The 24,090-nt window shown below is 41.2% G+C and overlaps 1 protein-coding gene across 4 annotated transcripts in view; it reads left to right on the forward strand.

Annotated features, from left to right (window-relative positions):
* The window catches only part of PIK3CB (phosphatidylinositol-4,5-bisphosphate 3-kinase catalytic subunit beta), a 225,015-nt gene extending 201,941 nt beyond the window's left edge, over window positions 1-23,074 (forward strand). For 3 of the 4 annotated variants that reach the window (XM_032771148.1, XM_032771156.1, XM_032771139.2), the window contains 5 exons: window positions 1,228-1,395; window positions 2,470-2,593; window positions 8,034-8,179; window positions 18,550-18,682; window positions 21,558-23,074. In XM_032771148.1, coding sequence (XP_032627039.1) covers window positions 1,228-1,395; window positions 2,470-2,593; window positions 8,034-8,179; window positions 18,550-18,682; window positions 21,558-21,695 — 709 coding nt within the window. In that variant the 3' untranslated portion in view covers window positions 21,696-23,074. Of the gene's footprint in view, window positions 1-1,227; window positions 1,396-2,469; window positions 2,594-5,195; window positions 5,510-8,033; window positions 8,180-18,549; window positions 18,683-21,557 lie in introns of those variants that run through there. The other variant, XM_075068563.1, reaches the window with a different exon arrangement.
* Window positions 23,075-24,090: the final 1,016 nt, after the last annotated feature.

Below are 24,090 nucleotides of genomic sequence, written 5' to 3' on the forward strand. Positions count from 1 at the left end.
CTTAAGCCTGTTTTTTGTATTCCCCATCCATACCTCTTCACCATATTGGTTGCATTTGTGTGGTCCAGTTCAATCTTACCTCTAATTTACTTCAATATGAATTATCAAAACTGAAAACAGAATATATTACCATTGTTGAGTATAACGTAATTATGTGTTGCCAATATGCTCGTCTCTAGATGGTCTTCGCTATCAACATCAGTGCCTGTGGTGTGCACTTTCTTGTCTTTGACAATTTTCTTGATTTTAAATTAGTGTGGTGGTGGTGGATGTCCTGTAAAAGAAATTCCAGATTTGGGTTTTCTATCTCTTTTTGTAATGCACCCAAGCAACCTACAGTGGTCATTCTTAAAACTTTGGAGAAGATACTGTGCTGCTCCTTTATTAATTTCTTGAAACTTTTTAATTGAACTAGAAAGAATGGAAATCGGATAAATATTGTGCTAAAATATAGAGGGGCTGGATTTTCATTGTCACTCAGGCACCTTTAAACCTCTCTGACAGTATAAAGGAATCTTAAAGTGAGTGTGAATGTAATTTACTTCCTCTTTACAGCCCGTTTACATTCTAAACTAGCAACTGACGTGAAATGGCTCCCTCTATTGTTTTTCTAACAGAATTACACTTCTGTAAAATGCAAAATGTTGCTTATTTCCCATACAGTAGAATCCCTGTTTTGCAGACTAATTGGGGACTGAGGAGTGTGTAAAGTGGAAAAGGTCTTTAAGATCTTTTAAGCACTAAGAATTACAGTAGGTACAGTGTATAAATTGTTGTATTGTGCACTGCATCATTTTCTTCTTGTCCTTCTAAGCATTGCAAAAGAATTTCCAATACACTAAAGGCATCAAAATGTGAAAGAATGTTGACTTGTTCTTCATCTACATGATTTTTGTTATGTGATATCCACCCTCCCTGCCCTTCTCTCCCCCCCCCCACAAAAAAATAAATAAATCAGGAAATCGTTTCATATAAGTGGCCATTTGTAACTTGTAAGATTGGTATTTGTAAAAGTGAGCTTCTACAGTAGTTTCTGTATTTATGCGGTGGAGGGAAAATACTATTTTTAAATAAAGCATTGACATTTTCACTCTAGAGACATGTCCATTTATTAACTTATGAGAATTTAGCCTTAAAATTAGCATAGACATGCAGCCCAAGAATGTTCGTGTTGAAAGAAACAGTCTTCCTAATTTTTTTTTTAATAGTGTCTCTGTTTTGTTTCAGGATGTTGCCATATGGTTGTTTAGCAACAGGAGACCATTCTGGCCTTATTGAGGCTGTTTCTGCTGCAGAAACCATTGCAGATATTCAGTTAAATAGTAGCAATGTTGCTGCTGCTGCTGCATTCAACAAAGATGCTCTCTTAAACTGGCTAAAGGAATACAATTTAGGGTAAATTTTCATGTGTATTTCTTGCTTATAACTTATGTTATAAAATTTCCTACAAGGTGAAATTCTGTTCTGAGGATTAAGAAAAAAATCACAAATCCCATTTTAGGGTCCAATCCTGCACGGTGATGCAGAGCACCCCTTTTTCAAGTAAATTTTCAGAAAAAGTGTTCTGTATTCAGAATCAGTAGCACATACACTGTATTATTAACACACAATAAATAGGTTTGATCCCCTCTTTAAATTCAAAGCAACCTTAATTCTGGAGCCATTATAGCATCACCATAATGCATATCCAAAAGGATTGGGTGAGATTCTGCACTGCACCTCTAAGAGGCACAGCAGAAAACTCACAGCCCAGGGATTGGGAGAGGCTAAGGTGGCTGTAAACTCTGCAGTCTCAAGCATAATTTAGACATCCTTCAGGACTTGTCTGGGACCTGTTGGGCTATAGCGCTGTCTGGAATCTCCAAGCACTGTGTGCTGTAGCCCTGCCTCCAGCACTCCCTGTATGCCAAGGCCTGCCAGGGAGTCATCAGACAGCAGTCTCATTGCTGTCTTTCACTGTTCCTGTCCCTTGAGAGTCTTCCTTTGGCTGCGTCCAAGACTTTTAGCTGCCTTTTACACTGCTCTGTCCCTTTTACCCAGTGTAAAAGGGCTGAGTGGAGTGATGATCTCGCCCATTGTGTGCATGCAGATATGCACAAGTACACACATATATAGATGCCTTCGCAAGTTTGTTGCCTTTTTCTTTTTAGATGCCAGATTCAGATTCAGATTCAGGTTGCTCTTGGAGTCTAAACACTCAATTCTAACATTGGCAGCATCATTGGATAAGCCATGAAACATAGTTTAAAGAAAATAATAATTACACATACCTAATGGCTCAGTGCCATTGCCTACTGTAATCATTTCATGTCTACATAGTGAAATGGTTTAATAATCCTGCAATTGGGCTGTTTTAAAATATCTACCTCTGATCCTAGTTTAAGCAAAATTGTGTGTTTTCTTAATGTGAAGATAGAAGGTGAATTATTGCTAATGTGCAGAATTATTGTTTGCCTTTGTGTTTTTTAGAGATGACCTGGATCGAGCCATCGAGGAGTTCACCCTGTCTTGTGCTGGCTACTGTGTAGCTACTTACGTACTGGGCATTGGTGACAGACATAGTGACAATATCATGGTCAGGAAGAATGGTCAGGTAAGAATCCTGTTAGCAGTTAGATGAACTCTGTTTAAAAAAAAGTCTTTGGCATTGTAATTCTTGTACAAAGCTTATTTGAAGTTTTTTTCAGGTATCTCTGTCTTATTCTAGTTTTGGTGTCTTATTAGAATAAAACATATAAATATGGAACTCAATATGTAAATAGTAGTCATTATGGTTAACTCAGTTCTGGTAGATGGGGAGAAAAAGTGAGTCTTGAGGAAAGATTTTAATCAAGAGAGGATAGCAGCTTAGAGATCACTGCATATATTTTAAATAATTATTTGTCAAGTAAGATTGTTCTGAATAATTCATCATTTCCCTAAAAACCAGTAAATCTCCTTATTAGAGCTGGGCAAATTTTTTTCATGCTAATCATTTTTTTCACTGAAAAATGCTGATTCTGTTTAATCGAAATGCATATTCAGGTCTATTTCAGAAAAATTTTTGGTCAACTGTATATATTGTGAAATACTCAAACAGTTCATTTTCAGCATTTCTACAATGTAATATTTTAACTTCTTATTCAGAAAGACATTTTGTTTCAGAATTTCACTGTTTTGTTTTTTAAAAAAATTAGAAAAGGTGATCTTGAAAACAAAACACTTTATTTTCAGGTTGAGCAAAATGTTTTGTTCAACCTAAAACAGATTTTTTTCCCCATCTTCTTTGTTTCTCCAGAAAAACTGAAACATTTGTGTTTTGGGTCAGCCCAAACAGAATTGTAAGTTATTTTTTGGTTTGGCCACTAAAGCAGAAAAATCAATTATGTACACTGTGCTACTCCTTATGGCCCTAGATCAGGGTTGGCAACCTTTCAGAACTGGTGTGCCGAGTCTTCATTTATTCACTCTCATTTAAGGTTTCGTGTGCCAGTAATACATTTTAATGTTTTTAGAAGGTCTCTTTCTATAAATCTATAATATATAACTAAACTATTGTTGTATGTAAAGTAAATAAGGTTTTTAAAATGTTTGAGAAGCTTCATTTAAAATTAAATTGCAAAGCCCCCTGGACCGGTGGCCAGGACCCAGGCAGTGAGAGTGCCACTGAAAATCAACTCGCGTGCTGCCTTTGGCACGTTTGCCATAGGTAGCCTACCCTTGCCCTAGATGATTATGGCTATGGTCAGATCTTAGTGTATCTTGCAAATGACCAACCTAGAAAATCCAAGTATAGAGAACTAATAGTAGCTTCCATTAGGGTTAGACATGAAGAATACTCTCAATAAAAACTGTTTTTCATAATGAATATTTTTTATTTCTAGTGTAGCTTTATCCAGATTTCAGTGAAATCACTCCTCCATCTACAAAACACTTTCTCATTTTTAGAACAATGCTGTCAGTATTTTATTAATTTATAGAATAATTTTTCCTTTAATATCCCTGACACTGTCCCATCACCAAAAACATGAAATAAATTAAATTTTAATAATAATTTAATTTATTTATTTAAAAAAACCTTACCTGACAGAGTTTCAACCCTGAAAAGGTAGAATGCCAGAGACTCCTTGAAGTCTACAGGGAACTGCATGTGGAAGACACTCAGGATATGTCTACACTATGAAATTAGGTCAATTTTATAGAAGTTGATTTTTTTATAAATCGATTTTATACAGTTGATTGCGTGTCCCCACTAAGCACATTCAGTCAGCAGAGTGCGTCCACAGTTCCAAGGCTAGCCTTGACTTTCAGAGCATTGCACTGTGGGTAGCTATTCCACAGTTCCCGTAGTCTCCGCCACCCATTGGAATTCTGGGTTGAGCTCCCAATGCCTGATGGGGCAAAAACGTTATCGCGTGTGGTTTTGGGTACATGTCCCCTCCCGCCGTGAAAGCAATGGCAAACAATCGTTTCTTGCCTTTTTTCCTGGGTTACCCATGCAGACGACATACCATGGCAAGCATGGAGCTCACTCAGCTCACCGTCACCATACGTCTCCTGGGTGCTGCTGGCAGACACAGTACTGCATTGCTACACAGCAGCAGCTTCTTGCCTTTGCAGCAGCAGACAATGCAGTACAACTGCTAGCCATCGTCGTCATCTCTTGGATGCTCCTGGCAGACCTCGGTGAGGTCGGTCAGGGGCGTCTGGACATAAATGGGAGTGACTCCAGGTCATTCTCTTCTTTAAGTTTGGTTTCCTGGAGGTTTAGTCCTCCCTGGAATATCATGCGAGCTGGAGGCTTCTGCCTAGGCTGCTCTCCCAGCCAGCAGCACCACGTGTTCGCACCTGCCCCAGCCTACCCCTTGCTCCCATGACTCGTGAAGCCTGGACAGTAGTAAGGAGCAGTTCAACTATAGGCTGAGCAAGTGCAGAATGGTGGTAGAATGTGCCTTTGGACGTTTAAAAGCTCGCTGGTGCTGTTTGCTGACTAGACTGTGATTAGAAGAGCACAGCGAGGTGTACTGCGCATCACAGAGGCTTTGAAAACCAGTGTCATGACTGGCCAGGCTTTGGTGTAACAGTTGTGTATGTTTCTCCTTGATGCAAACCCACCTCTTTTGTTGATTTTAATTCCCTGTAAGCCATGTCGTCAGTTGCCCCTCCTTCTGTGAGAGCAACAGCAGACAATCGTTTTGCACCTTTTTTCTGCACAGACGCCATACCACGGCAAGCGTGCAGCCTGCTCAGCTCAGCCGCCGCTGTTGTGTCCTGGGTGCTGCTGGCAGCAGACAGTGCAGTAGGACTACAAACTCATCATCGAACGACCGCTTCCGCTGCCACTCTGCTCTCCTGTAGATGCCATACCACGGCAAGCATGGAGCCTGCTCAGATCACCCTGGCAGTTATGAGCACTATAAACACCATGTGCATTATCCTGCAGTATATGCAGCAGCAGAGACTTCAAAAGCAGACGATGAGGCGAGGGCAGCACGGTGATGAGTGATGAGGACATGGACACAAGATTTCTCTCAAGGCACGGGCCCTGGCAATTTGGACGTCAGGGTGGGAGGGGGGCCTGACGACATATACCCAAACCACCCACAACGATTCCAGACTACATGCTACTGGCCTGGTGTGGTAAAGTGTCCTACCATGGAGTACAGAATAAGGCTGCCCTCCCCAGAAACCTTATGCACAGGCTTTGGGAGTATATCTAGGAGAGCTTCACTGAGATGTCCATGGAGAATTTCCGCTCCTTCCCCATACATGTTAACAGACTTTTCTAGTAGCTGTACTGGCCGCGAATGCATCCCAAATCTTCAGGGCAAATTAATCATTAAATACACTTGCTTTTAAACCATGTATTGTATTTACAAAGGTACACTTACCATGAGGTACCCTTCCTCCGCCCCTCAAGTCCGGGAGCCAGACTTGGGTGGGTGGGACCGTGTACTGACTCCAGAGGGATATAACAGTTTCCTGGATGTCGGGGGAAAACAGGCTGTTCACCACTACTTCCTGTGCACTATCTTCAACCTCCTCTTCATCTTCCTTGTTCCCCAAAATCCATATTCCTTGTTGCATGAGAATCCATTGACGCGAGTCACGCACAGGGGTGGGTAGTTGTGGGGCATCCCTAGCAATGGCATGCAGCTCTTCATAGAAGTGGCACATCTGGGGCTCTGACCTGAGCGGCGGTTTGCCTCTCTGGTCTGTTGGTTAGGTTGCGCCTGAGCTCCTTAAGTTTCACGCTGCACTGCTTGCGGGTCCCTGTTATAGCCGTCTGTCCTTCATTGCCTTGGGAGACTTTTTCAAATGTTTGGGCATTTCGTCTTTTGGAATGCAGTTCTGATAGCACGGATTCCTCTCCCAATCAGTCAGTCAGATCCAGTACTCCACTTGGTCCATGCTGAAGCTCTTTTGCGATTCTGGGACTCCATGGTCACCTCTGCTGATGAGATCTGCACGGTCACCTCTGAGCTCGCGCCCTAACTGGCCAAACAGAAATGAAATTCAAAACTTTGTGAGCTTTTCCTATCTTACCTGGCCAGTGCATCTTGAGTGAGAGCATTCTGGGATACTCCTTAGCCATAACACGCTCGAATTGCTTCCACACTACCCCAAATTCAACCCAGGAAGGTAAGAGTTTCAGCACTTCTTCCCCTCATCGGGAGGAGTAAGAAATTGATTTTAAGAGCCCTTGAAGTCTGACAAAAATGGCTTCATCGTGTGGACAGGTGCAGGGTTAAATCGATCTAATGCTGCTAAATTGAACTAACACTCTAGATTTAGACAGGGCACATGATACTATGATGGTTGGCATCATGGTAAACGCCTTAACACAGATAGATAATGGTTTATTGACTGTACCTTGGAAGCTTTGAAACTTGAGATTGTACCTTTCGACTACAATAGTTATCCTGCCTCGTGTGACATTGTTTCGTAACTCAGAGTGGCCAGTATAGGAGCCTAGCGCTGGGACATTACTTTGTGTGTTCATTTTGAAACTGATAAAAGAACACCTAAACATGTCGGAGATATTACCCTCTCCTCGGGGAGACCACAAAAGGATGAGGCCAGTAGAAGGGCCAAGAGGGGGAGGATTCAACTGGAGAGTCCATTTAAGCAGCTAACCATTCCTGACAAGGAAGTCACCCTGTCAAGGTTTTTTCGCCCAACTTTACCCTTTAGGGTACAGACAGGTAGGGGACCTGCATGAACGACTTTTAAGCTTAATTACTAGCTTAAATCTATTCACGTCTGGCCAGCAGAGCCAGAATTTTAGTGTCTGGCACACATTTCTTCCCCAAAACCTCTCCGCTGCGGGAACCCATACCCAACCCTTGGGTGCTTAAAACAATGGAGAAATTGAACAGTTCCCTCCTCCATCCCCCCACTCCCTTCCCTGTGAGCCAGTTCAACTCAACCCCATGCGAATATCTAAAACAAGGAAAAATCAATCAGGTCTTAAAGAAGAAAGCTTTTTTACATTAAAGAAAGAAAGGTAAACTACCTCTGTAAAAGCAGATGAAAATGCATTTCACAGAGGATCAGATCCAGTATAGCCAGGAGGAACTACAACCCCTCCACGCCTTAGATTCAATAGTACAAGCAAACAGAGATAAAAATCAACTTGCTCCAGCAAAAAGACATTTACAAGTTAAAAAACAAACATCAAGACTAATCCGCCTTGACCTGGCTGATTTATACAATTTTGAAACAATGAAGACTGATTCAAAATGATTGGGAACCGCACTGGGTATGTAGCGTCCCTGGTTTCCCTCTTAGCCCAGAAGCGAACTAACGAACCAAACAAAAAGCACAAAGACTTCCCTCCACCAAGATTTGAAAGTATCTTGTCCCCCAATTGGTCCTCTGGTCAGGTGTCAGCCAGATTTACTGAGTTTCTTAACCCTTTACAGGTAAAAGAGACATTAACCCTTAACCATCTGTTTATGACCCTGACAAGGTCCTCTTTAATTTTTTTAAACAAATTATAAAAATAGAATATTTGACTGGAGAAATTCATTTCTATTTCTCTTTTTGTTTAGCTCTTTCACATAGATTTTGGGCATATTCTTGGGAACTTCAAATCCAAATTTGGAATTAAAAGGGAACGAGTGCCTTTCATTCTTACCTATGATTTCATTCATGTCATTCAACAAGGCAAAACGGGGAATACTGAGAAATTTGGCCGGTAAGTATTGTTTTGATGTCTAAGATAAAATCATAACCTCTTTCCTCACCTTATAGCTTGAACAAAGTATGTTGATCAGTTCCAGCGCACAGTTCTATGCATAATCAGCATGCAGTAAAATAATGTAAGGTGATCAGCCATCCAAGTGGACCTAGACTAAGGAAAAATACCTTAGCAAACCTGAAACATTTTTGCTTTTTAAGAGAGAAGTAATTTTAACTCATTTAATTTGAAAACAAAGTATTAAGAAAATACCGTACATCTTGTGTATATAGATGAACAGAACTACTCATTATGGTATGTAACCTATCACTTAAGTCAGCATCTGTACCAGATGACTGGCAAATAGCTAATGTAAGACTGATCTTTTTTATTTTTTTTTAAAAAGGCTTCATGGCTGATCCTGGCAATTACAGGCCCGTAAACCTACCTTCAATGCCAGCAAATTGGTATTGCTGGTAAGAATAGAATTATCAGACACATAGATTAATATGATATGTTGGGGAAGAAAGAACATGGCTTTTGTAAAGGGAAATCATGCCTCACCAATCTATTAGAATTCTCTGAGCGTGTCAACAAACGTGGACAAAGGTGGTCCAATGCATATAGTGTACTTGGGCTTTCAGTAACATTTACAAGGTCCCCCACAAAAGGCTCTTAAGCAAAATAGGTACTGATGGGATAAGAGGGAAGTTTCTCTCATGGATCAGGAACTGATTAAAAGGCAGGAAACAAAAGGTAGGAATAAATGGTCAGTTTTCACAGTCAGGAGAGGTAAATAATGCGGTCCCCCAAGGATCTGTACTGGAGCCAGTGCTGGTCAACATATTCGCAAAAGATCTAGAAAATGGTAAACAGACTGTGAAGACTTAAAGGGATCTCCAAAAACTGGGTGACTGGGCAACAAAAAGGCAGATGAAATTCACTGTTGATAAATGTAAAGTAATGCACAGAGAAAGACACAATCCCAGCTATACATACAAAATTATGAGGTCTAAATTAGCTGTTACCACTCAGTAAAGAGATCTTGGAGATATTGTGGATAGTTCTCTGAAAACAGCTGCTCAATATGCACCAGCAGTCAAAAAAGCTACCCAAATATTTAGGACCCATTAGGAAAGGGATAGATAAGGAGAATGCAAGAGGGGAGGACTCCTGTCTCAGACTGAGAAAGCGGGACAATCAGCGAGTTATCTTAAGTGCCCATACACAAATGCAAGAAGCCTAGGAAACAAGAAGGGAGAACTGGAAGCTCTGACACAGTCAAGGAACTATGATGTGATTGGAATAACAGAGACTTGGTGGGATAACTCACATGACTGGAGTACCGTCATGGATGGATATAAAGTGTTCAGAAAGGACAGGCAGGGCAGAAGAGGTGAGGGTTTTGCATTGTATGTAAGAGGAGTATGACTGCTCAGAGCTCCGTTATGAAACTGCAGAAAAACCCAAGAGTGTCTGGATTAAGTTTAGAAGTGTGTCTGCTATAGACCACCAGACCAGGGGGATGAGGTGGACAAGGCTTTCTTCCGCAACTAGCAGAAGTTACTAGATCTCTGGCCCTGGTTCTCATGGAAGACTTTGATCATCCTGTTATCTGCTGGGAGAGCAATACAGTGGTGCACAGACAATCCAGGAAGCTTTTGGAAAGCGTAGGAGGCAATTTCCTGGTGCAAATGCTGGAGGAACAACTAGGGGCAGAGCTCTTCTAGACCTGCTGCTCACAAACTGGGAAGAATTAGTAGGGGAAGCAAAAGTGGATAGGAACCAGTAAGGCAGTGACCATGAGATGGTCAAGTTCAGGATCTTGACACAAGGAAGAAAGGAGAGCAGCAGAATACGGACCCTGGACTTCAGAAAAGCAGACTTTGCCTCCCTCAAGGAACAGATGGGCAGGATTCCCTGGGAGAATAACATGAGGGGGAAAGGAGTCAAGGAGAGCTGGCTGTATTTTAAAGAATACTTATTGAGGTTGCAGGAAAACACCATCCCGATGTGTAGAAAGAATATTAAATATGGCAGGCGACCAGCTTGGCTTAACAGGAAATCCTTGCTGATCTTAAACGCAAAAAAGAAGCTTACAAGAAGTGGAAGATTGGACAAATGACCAGGGAGGAGTATAAAAAAATATTGCTCAGGCATGCAGGAGTGAAATCAGGAAGGCCAAATCACACTTGGAGTTGCAGCTAGCAAGAGATGTTAAGAGTAACAAGAAGGGTTTCTTCAGGTATGTTAGCAACAAGAAGAAAGTCAAGGAAAGTGTGGGCCCCTTACTGAATGAGGAGGCAACCTAGTGACAGAGGATGTGGAAAACAAACGTCTGTCCCAAATCTGGACTTTAGGTTAAAATCTGAGTGTTTACTGTGAACCTCCCCAAGCTTATACCCAGCTTGGATCTTATCTCGCTGCCACCAGACAGAATAAGCGCCTGCCTCGCCTGGTCCCCCCAGACTTTCCCTGGAGAAACCCCCAAGACCCAGACCCCTGGGTCTCCTATCTCATCCCCCAGCTCCCCCCTTTTTCCTGGGTGAGCCTGGGCGATGCTATACTTCACTCCTTGAATACAACCGGAGAGGCAATCTAGCTTCCCCGAGGCTATGCATCAAACACCTAGTCAGCTCACACAAGAGATTCACCCCTCCCTTTGTCCTGTAGCCTTTTCCCGCCCTGGGACAATAGGAAAGTAAGACACAGAGTTTGGGCTTTTCCCTCCCCCCCTAGCCTGTCACCGATATAACAGAGCTCTGGGACAGAAATTCCTCTCCCCTTCTGCCTCACTAGGAAAAGAAACTCCACAAGTTTTAAAAAAAACTTTATATAAAAAGAAAGAAAATACAAAACAATAATACTGCATTAAGAGATCAATACAGGCTCTTGCTTATAAGAAAATAGGAATAAACAGTCTGATTTAAAAGATAGCCCAATTAAACCAGTCCAGCAAATCAACACCCATGTAAATACAAATCAAAGCACATCACAGCCGATTACTTTGTTTCTTTTGTACTCACAGATTGATAGTAGAATATTTGAAAGAAGATGGAGTTAGAAGAAAAGCTTGTTTACTCACAGCCGAGGAAAACAAAAAAAGACCCCGAGTTTCCAGTTCCCTCCCAGACTTTAAAAAAAATCCAGGTCTCTGATTGGTCCTCTGGTCAGGTGTTGGTTCCCCCTTTGTTCACCCTTTACAGGTAAAAGAAAATTAACCCTTACTCTACTTATGAACAATGGCTCATTTCAGACCTGCTTACAGGGCAGCACCGGCATGGATAGGTGACCAGCCCCCTCTGTGGAGAAAGAAGTGGTTCGGGGCTATTTAGAAAAAACTGGACTGAGCACAGTCCATGGGGCTGGATGCACTGCATCCGAGGGTGCTAAAGGAGTTGCGGATGTGATTGCAGAGCCATTGGCCATTATCTTTGAAAATCATGGAGATCGGGGGAGGTCCTGGATGACTGGAAAAAGGCTAATGTAGTGCCATCTTTAGAAAAGGGAAGGAAGGAAAGATCTGGAGGAACTACAGGCCAGTCAGCTCACCTCAGTCCCTGGAAAAATCATGGAGCAGGTCCTCAAGGAATCAATTCTGAAGCACTTAGAGGAGAGGAAAGTGATCAGGAACAGTCAGCATGGATTCACCAAGGGCAAGTCATGCCTGACTAACCTAATTGCCTTCTATGAGGAGATAACTGGGTCTGTGGATGAGGGGAAAGCAGTGGATGTGTTATTCCTTGACTTTAGCAAAGCTTTTGATACGGTCTCCCACAGTATTCTTGCCAGCAAGTTAAAGAAGTATGGGCTGGATGAATGGACTATAAGGTGGGATAGAAAGCTGGCTAGATCATCGGGCTCAACGGGTAGTGATCAATGGCTCCATGTCTAGTTGGCAGCCAGTTCAAGTGGAGTGCCCCAAGGGTTGTCCTGGGGCTTTTTGTTCAATATCTTCATTAATGATCTGGAGGATGGCGTGGACTGCACTCTCAGCAAGTTTGCAGATGACACTAAAACTGGGAGGAGTGGTAGATATGCTGGAGGGTAGGGATAGGATACAGAGGGACCTAGACAAATTAGAGGATTGGGCCAAAAGAAACCTGATGAGGTTCAACAAGGACAAGTGCAGAGTCCTGCACTTAGGACAGGAAGAATCCCATGCACTGCTACAGACTAGGGACCAATGGCTAGGCAGCAGTTCTGCAGAAAAGGACCTAGGGTTTACAGTGGACGAGAAGCTGGATATGAGTCAACAGTGTGCCCTTGTTGCCAAGAAGGCTAATGGCATTTTGGGCTGTATAAGTAGGGGCATTGCCAGCAGATCGAGGATGTGATCATTCCCCTCTATTCAACATTGGTGAGGCCTCATCTGGAGTACTGTGTCCAGTTTTGGGCCCCACACACTACAAAAAGAATGTGGAAAAATTGGAAAGAGTCCAGCGGAGGGCAACAAAAATGATTAGAGGGCAGGAGTACATGACTTCTGAGGAGAGGCTGAGGGAACTAGGATTATTTAGTCTGCAGAAGAGAAGAATAAGGGGGATTTGATAGCTACTTTCAAATTCCTGAAAGGGGGTTCCAAAGAGGATGGATTTAGACTATTCTTAGTTGTAACAGATGACAGAACAAGGAGTAATGGTCTCAAGTTGCAGTGAGGGAAGTTTAGGTTGGATATTAGGAAAGACTTTTTCACTAGGAGGGTGGTGAAGCACTGGAATGGATTACCTAGGGTGGTGGTGGAATCTCCTTCCTTAGAGGTTTTTAAGGTCTGGCTTTACAAACCCTGGCTGGGATGATTTAATTGAGAATTGGTCCTGTTTTGAGCAGGGGGTTGGACTAGATGACCTCCTGAGGTTCCTTCCAACCCTGATATTCTATGATAAGACAGAAAAATATCATAATGCCACTATATAAATCCATGGTACGCCCACACCTTGAATATTTCATGCAGTTCTGTTTGCCCCTTTTCAAAAAAGATGTTAGAGTTGGACAAAGTATAGAAAAGTGCAAAAATATGATTAAGGGTATGAAACAGCTTCTATATGAAGAGAGATTAAAACGACTGGGATTGTTCAGTTTAGAAAAGACATGATTATGGGGGGATATGACAGAGGTCTACAAAATCGTAAATGGTGTGCAGGAATTTAATAAGGAAATATTATTTACCCCTTCAGATAACACAAGAACCAGGGGCTACCCAATGAAATTAATAGGCAGCAGCTTTTAAAACAAACATGAGGAAGTACTTCTTCACACAATGCACAGTCAACTTGTGGAACTCATTGCCAAGGGATGTTGTAAAGGCCAAAAGCATAACTATGTTTTAAAAAAAGAATTAGCTAATATCACAGAAGATAGCCCCATCAGTGGCTATTAGCCAAGTTAGTCATGGATGCGTCCCCATGCTCTGGGTGACTTGAAGCCTCTAACTGTCAGAAGCTGGGCTGGATAACAGGATGATCATTCAAAAATTGCCTAGTTCTTTTCATTGCCTCTGAAGCATCTGAAACTGGCCACTGTCAGAAAACAGGATACTGGACTAGATGGACCATTCGTCTGATCCAGTGCGGCCATTCTTACATTCTCAAGTCTGCATTCACAGCAATGATGTCTCAGCCATGAAACATAGCTATCTTTAGCCATGTGATATAACTGATTTGTTGCCCGGGGGGGAAGGGGAGAGGAGGAAGAGAAGTTTGGTGTAAGAGAAAAATGAGGAAGGATTTCTTTTATAATATAAATTGGTTGTATATAGATCTGATTCATGTTCATATTTTTATAAATGATTTTCCTGAATTTAAAACCCACCCATTGTTAAAACACACAATTATTTTAACACCCCTCTTCAGTACTGTATAAGTAGAAATAGCACTGTTTTTATCACTGTCAGAAATTATCCTGCAATTCTGGGGTTTATAGCACTATTTAGCAGTTTTGGTGATATTTCTAAAATTAATTTTCCACAGATTTTTGCCAAATGGCTAAATGTAAATATATGTACCATCATATTCGGCAACAGGCAATTATTGAGAGCATTTTAGGTCTGCCTACGAGAATCCTAAAGATAATATAACTGTCGGCCAAGGCTACTAATTTTAAGCTTCACTTCCTTTCCATTTGTTTTGGTCTCCTGACCTAAATGCATAGATGGTAATGTGATTCCCCAGTTCTTCTAGTGATTGTTCATATGGATTCCATTCTGTGTGCCTGTTCCCCATGCGTTCAGAACATTCCATCCAAAGGAGGAAGCCTCAAGTGGATTCATAAGTTTCAAGGCTAGAAGAGCCTGTTGTGATCATCTGTCCTGTATAACACAGGCTATAGAGAATTTCCCAAAAATAATATCTTAGAGCAGATCTTTTAGAAAAACATCCAGTCTCGATTTAAAAATTGCCAGTGATGGAGAATCCACTGTGACCCTTGGTAAATTGCTCCAGTGATTAATTACTCTCACTGTTAAGAATTTACGCCTTATTTCCAGTGTGAATTTGTCTACATTCAACTTCCAGCCATTGGATCATGTTGCACCTTTTTCTGCTAGATTGCAGAGCCCATTGTCAATTTGTTTCCCAAATAGGTACTTTATTGATGTGATCAATTCATACCTTAACCATCCTTTTAAGATAAATAGATTGAGCTCCTTGTGGCTCGATTACTAATCTTTTAATCGTTCTCGTGGCTCTTCTCTGAACCCTCTTCAGTTTATTAACATCTTTCTTGAATTATGCACACCAGAACTGGACACAGTATTCCAGCAGCGGTTGCAGTGCCAAATACAGAAGTAAAATGACCTCTCTACTCCTACTCAAGATTCCTCTGTTTTTGTATCCAAGGATCCCATTAGCTCTTTTGGCCAGCGTCACACAGGGAGTTCATGTTTAGCTGATTATCCACCACCACCCCCAAACTTTTTTCAGAGTCACTGCTTCCCAGGATAGAGTCCTCCATCCTGTAAGGATGGCCTAAATTCTTTGGTCCCAGGTCTACACATTTACATTTAGCTATATCAAAAGGCATATTGTTTGTAGCCAGGTGATCAAGATCGCTCTGTATTAATGACTTGTTATTAATGACCTCTTTGTTATTTACTGCTCCCTCAGTTTTTGTGTCATCTCCAAACTTTATCAGTGATGATTTTGTTTTCTTCCAGGTCATTAATAAAAATGTTAAATAGCATAGGATCAAGAACAAATCCCTGCAGGGCCCCATTAGAAAGATACCTACTTGATGATGAGTCTTCATTTACAATTAAGTTTTGAGACCTATGAGTTAGTCAGCTCTTAATCTATGTAATGTGTGCCATGTTAATTTTATATCATTCTATTTTTTTAATGAAAATGTTGAGTTGTACCAAGTCAAAAAAAAAAGTATGAAGGAAACAGGAAATCTTTTCCATAAACCCATGTTGATTTGTATTAATTATATTGCCATCCTTTAATTCTTTATTAATTGCCTCCTGCATCATTTGCTCTGTTACCTTGCCCAGAATTGATGCCCAGATTGGCAGGCCTATAATTACTCAAATCATCTCATTTAACCTTTTTAAATATTGACACAATATTAGCTTTCTCCCAGTCTTCTGAGACTTCCCCAATGTTCTAAGCCAGCTCTTCTAAAATTCTTGAATATACGTTATCTGGACCTGCTGGTTTAAAAATGTCTAACTTCAGTAGTTGCTGTTAAACTTCCTCCTGAGATACCAGTTGAATAGAAAGAGTGTTATCAAATAGACTGACCTATACAGCTAAGTGGAAAAGGATTTCTATGTGGGCATTTCATCAGCATCCGGTTCCCTCAACACCCATTTCAGCAGTATTTTACTGTTTGTTAGTCCAGAAAGAATCTGGACTTTTAGTTTCTGAAGGGTCAGTATAGCAGCAATATTTGCACGTCCTCTCTTTATCCAGGGCCACACAATATTTTCTCATCCTACAGCAGCTAGATTCCTTAAGAGCCTTCCTTATTCATGTTTTCCCCCCAGTTTGGGAGCTCTGTCTCTCTTGGAACTTCAATATAGTATTAAATGTTGATGGCTCCCTTTTTGAGCCCATAGCAACCTGTACCCTATACCGTGTATCACTGAAGACTTCTTTTTTAGTAGCCATTGCATCAGCTCAAAGGGTGGGGGAAATCAGGCCCTTCTGGTGAGTCTCTCGTATATAGTTTTTCATAAGGACAACATTACTCTTAGGATTCATCCCAAGTTCCTGGCCAAAGTTCTTTCAGAGTTCCATATGAACGAGTTTATTCATCTCCCAGTTTTCTTTCCTAAGCCTCACTCAAACCCAGGGAAAGCTCAACTTCATACATTTGTTGTAGTAAGGGCATTGTCATACTATCTTAACTGGACAAAATCATTCAGGAACACCTAGACTGCTAGTAGCTTTCCCTGATAGTGTTAAGGATCAGGCAGTATCCTTACAAAGATTCAAAATGGGTCTCCAGCTGTATAACAACATGTTACAAGATAGCCAAGTTAGCTCTTACTACATTAGAGCTCATTCCTCTAGGGCACAGGCAGCTGGTCCACATCTTTACAGACACTGTTCCTTGGCAGAAGCTTCCAGATTGGATACCTGTTTGGTAGTGCTTTCTTGCATTCATTATTTGTTGACTCCTAGTATGCAGGTCCAAGCAAGCAAACAACTGTTATTGGTTACCAAGAGCGGAATACATGTGGACAATCATTTGAACAAGAAAGAATGGAGATTCTTTGAGATGTGTTAGTCACATGGATTCCAAGGCCAACCCTCCTTCCCAGCAACTACAGAGTCCTGCTCCTCTCAGATTCTGGCTTCTCAAAGGAGCTGAGGGATGGTTGGACCCGTTCCACCTTTTATTCCTTTGGGCCAGCGTACACAGGACATATATAGGGTGTAAGCACTGTGTGTCAAAACAGGGGATCCACTTAGACAACGCCTCTTAAAGAACCATAGTTACTATCAGATAAGTAACAGTACTTTCTTAGCTCTTCTGTTTCTTCTCTAATATCTTTCAACTTATTTACATAAATGAGAAAGAGAAGAGAAAAAGGAAGAAAAAAAATCTAGTTACAGGAGAATGAAGAGGGTGGGAATGTCTGTACAGATACCTCCAAGCCAGCTCACAGCTAAAAGACTCTGTAGCTGGTAGGCAAGAATTACAGGGAGCCAGCAGAAATAAACCATCCTTCAGACCAAATCTTCTACTCAGGGGCTCTGAACCGTCTCATTGGCAGAGACACAGTAATGTCCCTGAGGTGCGACTTCATCTCTGTGACTTCTCTACCTACCTGAGAGCTTGTCACACAAACAGGCTCTCAGAAATCTGGCCAGTTCCATAGCCCCCATGGCTATCAGTGTTGTGGAGACCATTTTTTGTGCCTCTCCAGCTTGGGCCTCCGCAGATTGGCTGTCGATCCTTCGACCTATTGCTTACAACAGCCACTGACTTGTTTACTGTCATTGGCTAGTATGAAAGGTAAGGTACATGCAACAAGGGAAAATTGCCCACCAGTAATTCTATTTGTCAAAGTCCTTTCTTCTCCTTTTCTACATCATTCCTGACTCCTTCCCACTCTGACTTGTCCCCCTTCTATCCACACACAAATCAGTTGGACTCAGGTCAGCAAGCACTCAGGACCTAGAATCCTGCTAGGGGGTCGCGGGGGAGGAAGCAGTCAAAGATAGAGTCCTGATGTCACTTGGGTTCAGGCCCTGTCATTTTGAAATGTGGATGCAACTCAAGCCACAGACCCAAGTCAGCAGGTCTGTATAGGGCAGTATTGATGCATTAGCAAGTTCCAGCAATTGTAAACCCAGGTTTATAATGCAGTGTGGACTGTCAGGAGTGGGCTTGGAAACACGAAGTCCACAAGCCCAGGTCCCACAGACCTGGACTTAGTGTGCAGTGGAGATGTACTTTTAGAAGGAGTCTCTCAGAAATTTTACTTTGATGTAAGTCATCACTTTGCAACAGAAGCCCATATTGGCAAAGAAGTGGGCATATTGATGCTCGTACATTCAGTTTGACTCACCTTTTGCCTCCTTCCTTCTGGTAGGTGGAGCCATAATGCTGTCTGTAGTTGGTGCTGCTGGATAAATGGAAAACAAACCGAATACCAATGAGCCATTTTTCTACTGTAGATTAAGTAGTTAGCCCACAGTTCTGTTTGACACTGTCAGTATTTACTGTGTTTATATTTGCAAACAAATGCAGGGTTGGAAGTGGAACAGCTGGAGGGCTAAATAAAGGTTCACAGGTGTCATTTCAGACAGTAATTGTATACTAAGCTTAATTTCATTTGAAAAAATATGTATTGAGCCAGATGACCTATAAAGAGCTATCTCATTGTATCTTCTCCTGCTTCATGTCCATTACATGTATGTTTTGTGATGGTTGTTCAGGTTCCGCCAGTGTTGTGAAGATGCATATTTGATTCTGCGAAGACATGGAAATCTATTTATCACACTCTTTGCACTGATGTTAACTGCAGGGCTTCCAGAGCTAACTTCTGTCAAGGATATCCAGTATCTCAAGGTAAAAACAGAACTACATCTCAGTATGACTTAGCATTAGTTCTGTACATGAATTTATGGTCAAATAGCAAATGCATTTCCTTACTTTTCTAAACCCTTTCCCTAGGATTGCATTCCATATAATAGAACTTTCTTCAAGTGGTATCTAGTACTGAGGCACAGACCCATTTCCCTCAACTATTTTATGTGTAAGATCCTGGAATGACTAGTTGCTGTCTCTCAAGGGATCTGTGATGCATCCTAGGGGTACCAAGAGTTTTGAGGAACCTTGCTACCACCAGGCCTTAGCATGAGGAATGCTTGTGTATGCCTGCTGTGGGTCAGTTCCCCAACTCCACCAGTCTCTGGCAATGCAAGCAGTGCCCTCCAGGCCTCCATCAGCCCCACTTTCCTTTACAGGTTAATGATAGGTACACTCCAACCCCTGAGCAGCCCTGTGGAGTGCACAGCTCATGATCCACTAGACACTCTCAGAACTCCCAAATACTCTGCTCCCAAAGGTACAGTACAGCCAGCTTTATCAGTTATATCTTAGACCATGGCTCTTCTTACCACACAATACTTAGATATGTTTACAGTAAAAACAATATGTTTATTTAGCAAAGAATAGATTCAAGAAGCTAGTAGAATATATGATTTCATTTGATATGTTTGTATATTTTATAATATGCTTTCTAGAGCCTAAGCTTAACTAACAGGACGTTCCGATGTGTTTCAGAGGTTAGTTCACCCAAAGTTTCTCTGCAGTGTCAAACAGCCAGACAGGCTGTGATCCTCCATTCAAAAGACAAGCATGCTGGCAGCTTGTCCTCTCAGTGAAGGATAACTGGGTGCATCTCTGCACCTCCAGATATAGTTCCAATGATTCATTGTCTTCACTTGTAAAATGGGTAACCCCCACTGCTTGTTTTTTCCTATCTAGAAGCTCCCCTGGAGACATTACTATCATTTGATTTGCATTTTTTTCAGACTGTATGTAATTGTTCATTATGCAGATGGCACTAAACTGGGAGGTGTGGTAGATATGCTAGAGGGTAGGGGTAAGATACAGAGGAACCTGGACAAATGAGAGGATTGGGCCAAAAGAAACCTGATGAGGTTCAACAAGTGCAGAGTCCTGCACTTAAGACAGAAGAATCCCATGCACTGCTACAGACTAGGGACCAAGTGGCTAGGAAGCAGTTCTGCAGAAAAGGACTTAGGGGTTACAGTGGATGAGAAGCTGGATATGAGTCAACAGTGTGCCCTTGTTGCCAAGAAGGCTAACGGCATTTTGGGCTGTATAAGTAGGAGTATTGCCAGAAGATCGAGGGATATGATTATTCCCCTCTATTCGGCATTGGTGAGGCCTCATCTGGAGTACTGTGTCCAGTTTTGGGCCCCACACTACAAGAAGGATGTGGAAATATTGGAAAGAATCCAGCGGAGGGAAACAAAAATGATTAGGGGGCTGGAGCACAACTTATGAGGAGAGGCCTGAGGGAACTGAGATTGTTTAGTCTGCAGAAGAGAAGAATGAGGGGGGATTTAATAGCTGCTTTTAACTTCTTGAAAGGGGTCCAAAGAGGACTGTTCTCAGTGGTACCTGATGACAGAACAGGAGCAATGGTCTCAAGTTCAGTGGGCGAGGTTTAGGTTTGGATATTAGGAAAAAAATTTTCATTAGGAGGGTGGTGAAACACTGGAATGGGTTACTTAGGGAGGTGATGGAATCTCCTTCCTTAGAAGTTTTAAGGTCAGGCCTTGACAAAGCCTTGTCTGGGATGATTTAGTTGGTGGTTGGTCCTGCTTTGAGCAGGTGGTTGGACTAGATGACCTCCTGACATCCCTTCCAACCCTGAAATTCTATGAGTCTATGATAAGCACACAGTACACAATATACATATAGCCAGACAAGTAGATAAGCATCTCCTGACTGAAAGTAACTTGTTAAAAACCTTCTGGTGAACAGTCCCAAGGCACAGATCTTAAGAACATAATCTGCAGTATACATACATAACTGCTTACATATTATCCCTACATACATTTTGTGATGATTATGGGGACCATTGTGACTCAGGCTTTCAATAGAGACCTTATATGACACACTTCATCAAACTAGTACGTGAATACCAGACCTGGGGGATCTCTGACTCTCGTGAACCCTGTGCCCTCTGCCAGTTGGCACCAAGAGGTCAGATTCTGACCCTCTGGGCTGCTGATCTCATTAAGATCAGTGGGAGTTGAGGGTGCTTGCATACCCTCAGAGGTTTTTTTGTGACCTCACAAATTGGCCAAGGACCACAGTGCTGTAAAGAAAAAGGCTTTTCTTAATTTCTGGATCAAAATAAAGAAATAGTTTTAAAAGTATCTTATCATCTAGGTAGGTAGTTCATGTTCATATGAAAGGGCTAATGGAATGTTTTTCACAACAGAACAGTACAGCATGTTGCAAATTGCTTCACTCAGGTAAAAGAACATTTCATACCAGCTTTTCCTGGCTGTCACTTTTTTAGATTCTCCGTCAATTCATTTCTTTTTTGCCAGCATTGAGTTGCCATCTGCCTGTATGTTACTCATAACTTCTAGTTACTGAACTGTAAATTAGTGCCATGTTCTTCTTCAGTAGTTTTTTTGTTGCTTTAATAGTAAACACTGGCCAGAGTTGGTTAGTTTCTCAAAAACCCCTGTGATTTCCTTTTTTTTTTCTTTCTAACTTTATCATTAAGTCCAGAAAATATCACTGTATATTGATACAAGATTAATAGATTTAAGAGGTTTATAGTAGAAAAGGAAGAATGTGATTTAGAAAAATTAAAATTGCTGGGAAGGGGGGGGAACATAACTGGATTTTAAATTTCCCAACAGTAGCTTTTTGTTTCCTTTTTGTTTTTTAGGACTCTCTTGCCTTAGGGAAGAGTGAGGAAGAAGCGCTAAAACAATTTAAGCAAAAATTTGATGAAGCGCTCCGGGAAAGTTGGACTACTAAAGTGAACTGGATGGCTCACACTGTTCGAAAAGATTACAGATCCTAGATGGTTTTTAGATTTGCACTAAACTGAATATTACTCTGACAATAAGTGTTTAAAAAGGGAACTATAGGCTTGATGAACAAAATGTATTTCAAAACAGAAAAAAGGAAGTGGCCTGGAGAATTGCTGATTCTTTTGCACTCTGTTTCTGAATGCTTGATCCCAAGACTTTCTGAACAAATAGTAAATATCCTGGATAATCAGTTCCTGCTGACTTTGCACGCTGAGAGCTACTAGATACTTCATTCTTTTTTTTTTTTTTAATTATTTGGTACTTTAAGAAAGTGTAAATATTTTGTTTTTGTGTGTTGGGGTAATGTATTCTACACACTCGGGAGGTTTGGAGACCTCTTATGAAACTGCTCATTGTTTTAAAATTGGGGCTTAAAAGAAGGGTGAAAGTTTTTGATATCTTAATACTAGCTAAACATGACCATAGTGTGTGTATTTTTTCATATGAAATCTGCCCTACTTGCATAAATGCATTAATTAATTCTACTGTAAAGAGTAGCCACAGTTATTGTACTACAGGGAGGTGCTTAAAGTCTTGTTCTGCTGCTGAAAGAACAGTATACAGATATTTGTAAGATGTCTAATGGGAGTTCTTCAAAAGCACTTAGTTTTGGCCAAACTTTGCTCTCACTGACTTCACTAGGAGCAATTAGACCAATCCTGAATGCTTTTGAAAATCCCTCCTAAAAGATGTATTGTCTTCAATTCAATCTGTTTAACTCTTTGCGAAAAGCAAAGTTATTTCATCTGTCTGCAGAGAGTTGCTTGACTCAGTCTCCCATTTAAGTTCATAACACTGATGCACACACAGACACATTGTGTAAAGTATGTACAGTATATGGACAATTTTACTTAAATATAATACAAATACTGATTAACAGAGCCTATGTACCAAAATAATGAGGAAATTGTGCCACCAACTCGGTACTTAAGATTTTGTAAAAATAAAGTCCAAACTTAAAATTCAACATGTTATAAAACACAAGTGAGGAGTCATAACTCTGTTCTTACTGTATTTATTAAAAGCCTGCAGTAATATTACTTTTCCAGGATATTTGTGTTCAGTTTAAGATGGTTGCTAACAAAACTGGATTTGTTTTAATTTATTTAGTGAGGTATCAGTTTTTGAGGTGCGTAAATGGAGAGCAATTGTGATACGTGCAATAGAAACTGCTGTTTTAAAGGTGTAATATATACTGTTTCCGAACATTAGCAAGATGGAACTTAACTACTGTTCATTCTCCAAAGACCACTGGTAGCTCTCAATTTGTGTTGACATTTGAAAGAGAATTAAATATATATTTACCTTTGGACTAAACAATTGTTTTACACAGGAATTTCATTAAAGATGATTTTACTTTGTTCTTAGAGTGAATTGTTTTGTCCTCTTTAAAGACCAGACATCAAATCTAAGCCAGTTAGAAGTACAGCATTTTACACAATTACTTGATTTCTTTTTTGTCAGATATGAAAGAACCTAAATGTTGTTTTGCCCCAACTGTTGGGTATACTCTCTCCTCATTGTTCTGTGCTACTACTGATGTTTCTGGGAATGTCTGTTGTGTTAATATGCTAACATATCAATTGTTTTAGTTTCCTATCCACTTTTGGTAACCATGTACCATATCACCCCTCTGCTTTTAGGAGCAGACAGGAAGAAGGGAAGAAAAACTACTCCAATGGCCACAAATCTGTCTTCACAGTAAAGGGAAACATATCATCAGTCTCTGCCAGTTCACTGCCTAAAAATTAACATCTGTAACCATTGCTCAGTTGAATCAGCAGAACCACAGCTTGACATGTTTAGTTTTGCTATGCAACAAGGCAAATTACTCAAGGCTAATGTAGGTCTGATAGTTGGAGGCTTGCATTGGAGGTCATGTGGAGCCATACTGCAGTACCTCTGATAGGGACCAAGCTTCAAGGAAGTGCAATCTCTCCAAAAACTCCCGAGAGCACAGTGGGGAATGCACATATTGCATCCACCCTGGCTGGTGCAGAAGGATTGCAGGGCCATGACAGGAGGAATGATAGCCCACTGGTTAGGGCACTAGCCTAGGATTTGGGAAGCCATTGAATTTCCTGGTCCACCGTAGAGTTCTTGAGTGACCTTGCACAAATAACTAATTCTCTCTGTTCCTCAATTCTCCATCTGTAAAATGTGGATAATAACACTTCCCTACCTCACAGGGGCTTTGTGAGCATAAAGACATTAAAGATTATGAGGCTGTCAGATATTACTAATGGAGGGCATATAAGTACCTCAGATGGATAGATGGCCTTATCTGTTCCCTGCTTCCTTTTAGTGTAGCTAGCACCCCAGGGAGCATGAGCACTTGTACAGAGTCCTGCACTTAGGATGGAAGAATTCCATTCACTGTTACAG

The sequence above is a fragment of the Chelonoidis abingdonii genome, chromosome 8 (genome assembly GCF_003597395.2).
Source record: "Chelonoidis abingdonii isolate Lonesome George chromosome 8, CheloAbing_2.0, whole genome shotgun sequence".
NCBI lineage: Eukaryota > Metazoa > Chordata > Testudines > Testudinidae > Chelonoidis > Chelonoidis abingdonii.